The sequence below is a fragment of the Dipodomys ordii genome, unplaced genomic scaffold, assembly GCF_000151885.1.
Source record: "Dipodomys ordii isolate 6190 unplaced genomic scaffold, Dord_2.0 Scaffold7, whole genome shotgun sequence".
NCBI lineage: Eukaryota > Metazoa > Chordata > Mammalia > Rodentia > Heteromyidae > Dipodomys > Dipodomys ordii.
This window is the reverse complement of record NW_012267223.1, coordinates 12,119,809-12,122,461: the sequence shown is the minus strand read 5'-3', so window position 1 is coordinate 12,122,461 and position 2,653 is coordinate 12,119,809. Positions and strand designations below refer to the sequence as shown.

Genomic DNA, 2,653 nt, shown 5'->3' with positions numbered 1-2,653 from the left:
GTTGTGGGGCTTGAACTCTGGGCCTGGGCGCTGTCCCTCAGCTCTTCAGCTCAAGGCGAGCGCTCTACCACTTGAGCTACAGCGCCACTTCCAGTTTTCTGGTGGTTTATTGGAATAGGAGTCTCAAGGTCTCTCCTGCCCGGGCTGGCTTTGAACCTCGATCCTCAAATCTCAGCCTCCTGAGTAGCTAGGATTACAGGCGTGAGCCACCAGCGCCCGGCTTCTGTGAGACTTTTTATTTCCAAGGAACCAGCAAAAAGCTGAAAGTAAAGGTGTGGGTCACAAGGTCCAATGACAGCATTGAGCATAAAAGCTAAGGGACAGCACCAAGGACTAGCACAAAGGAAAAAAAAAAAGACAGCTCCCGCCTTTGCAGCTTCTGAGTCTCTCTCTTTTCCCCACCAACCACAAGGAACAGATTCGTTTGGCTTTAAAGGTGCTGGAGGCTCTATGGTCTCCTAGCTTACCTCATTGCGGGTGATGGATGGCTGCCAGGTGCTCTGAGGGGGGCAAGGTCTGGGCCATTTATCTGACAGGAGTTATTTCTCTGTGGCAAGGATACCCCTTGGGCCAGCCCACCATCCATCAGGCTCAGGGCAGGGGCTTTTTCCAGTCAGCAGCTATTGTCATTCCAGCTGCTGCTCATAAATTTTCTGCAGCACTTTGTGCTGGCTCAGGAGCTGCCTGCTGATGAGCCTAGGCAGGGCTCCAAAAGGTGGGGGCTGGGGGAGGACCTAGGGGGAGGGATGCTCAGAAGGGGCCCAACCTGGAGGAGTATAAGAACCTTAGGGGAACGGGTGCGTACCCTGCAGGTGAGTCAGAGCTGGGGAAGCCCCATGGGGAAGCAGGGGGCTGTGGGCACCATGCATAGATATGGGAGCACACAGATCCTTATCTATCCATGAGGAGGGTCAGGATTTTCTCATACTTCCTCTGCTGGCTGATTAACAAGCAGGTCAAAGGAGTGGGTTCCAAGGAGGAAAAAAGGTGCTAGAAAGCTGTACAAAAAACAGCAGCAACGTTGAGTCATCCAACGGACATTCCCTGAGCACCTGCTACCTGCCTGGGAGCTACAGGCCATGCAGGTGACTCAGGGACAGGCACCACTGCCCACGGGGCTTCTCTTCCCCTGAAGACAGAATTCCCCAGGGGTAGGAAGAGGCTGGCCATGCAGGATGGCTCTGACTGATGGACAGACACTGCCTGCAGGGCTGGCTGAACATCCCCAAGGCCATATCTGGGTCTAGGTTTTTCACTGTGAAGACGACTCATGTCCTGTAATCCGGGCTACCCAGGAGGCTGAGATTTGAAGATTGCAGTGTGAAGCCAGCCCAGACAGGAAAATCCATGAGCCTTTTATCTCCAATTAAATAACAAAAAGCCAGAAATTAAGGTAAGGCTCAAGAGGTAGAGTGCCAACCTTGATTAAAAAACAAAAAACAAACAGTTCAAGCCCTAGTACTGCACACACACACACACACACACACACACACACGACTCCAGGTCTGGAATTAGTGATGTGAGTGGGGCCCAAGCACCTGCACATTTAACACATCCCTGGATTCTGATGACCCTGACCATCGAGTAAGTGCTGCGTGTTCATGGAATGACTGACCATGACTTCTGCTGCTTCCTGACCACTTATTTCCAAATAAGGAAGGAAGGTTGCTTGCTGGCCAGAACCATTCTATCCGAACCCAGCCAGCTCAGAGGAAGCTGCGCTTTTGGTGAATTAGAAGCCCCAGCCTGCCTACCTCGGGAGGGATGCTGTCCTCGGAGTCCGAGCTGTCCTCGTAGGGGCTGCCGGCCCCCGCCTCCAGGTTCATCTGCAACAGCTGGTCGATAGTGGCGTCCACGGCGCCGCTGTTGGCACGGAGGACACACTCGATGATGTCGTAATCCATGTTGGGGAACATGGTCTTGAAGTCGTCCATGGCCTGGTTGAACTCCAGACGCCGCACCTGGCGAGCTGGCCGGCTATTGTTGAGCTCTTGCGGGGCGGCAGTGCTGCCTCCTCTGGCCCCGGCCCCAGTCCCGGGGCCCCGCGCCCCGGCGGCCCCGCTCCCACCGCTCCCGCCACCGCTGCTGCTCCGGCGGAACAGGCTGGTCATTTTGCTGAAGTGCTTGGGGAGAATGTTTCCTACCCCGCACCCACCGTCCACGGCTTGCTTGCTCCGAGGGCGCGGGAAGCTCACTCCTGCACCTCCCCTGCGCGAGGCCCAGGCTCAGGGTCTGGAGAGTGGTGTGTGCGGGGAAGGACCCCAGGCAGCCCCTTCAGGAGGGGTCCTGGTCCTAGCGAGGTGGCGGCATGCGGGCTGAGCTGTTCGGGAAGCTAGACATCAGGTCATCCACACCCCCGGGGCATCTTGTCGGCCAGGTCCCACCTGAAACGGAGAAGCCAGGGTCAGAGGTGAGCAGACATGAGCTTCAGGGGGCAGCCAGGGGGTTGGTTATTAGAAAATAAGAACTGGGGAGAGCCTCCCCCCACCATCAGCCTAGGGGGAGACCTCCTTTCTACTATTTCTCCAATTGCCATACTTAGCATCCCCGCCTCCCTTTTTTTATTGGGGGTGGCAGTGCAGAAATTTTGCAGGATTATGCACGTGCTAAGCAAGCGCTCCAACTCTGGGCTACACCCCCAGACAGGTCATAC

At 56.0% G+C, this 2,653-nt stretch overlaps 1 protein-coding gene across 1 annotated transcript in view; it reads right to left on the bottom strand.

Moving 5' to 3' along the window:
• Window positions 1-2,376, bottom strand: part of Cuedc1 (CUE domain containing 1) — a 22,149-nt gene extending 19,773 nt beyond the window's left edge. The window contains exon 1 of the mRNA XM_013037708.1: window positions 1,755-2,376. Within this exon, the coding sequence (XP_012893162.1) occupies window positions 1,755-2,111 (357 nt within the window). The 5' untranslated portion in view covers window positions 2,112-2,376. The remainder of the gene's footprint in view (window positions 1-1,754) is intronic.
• Between the last annotated feature and the right edge of the window lie 277 nt (window positions 2,377-2,653).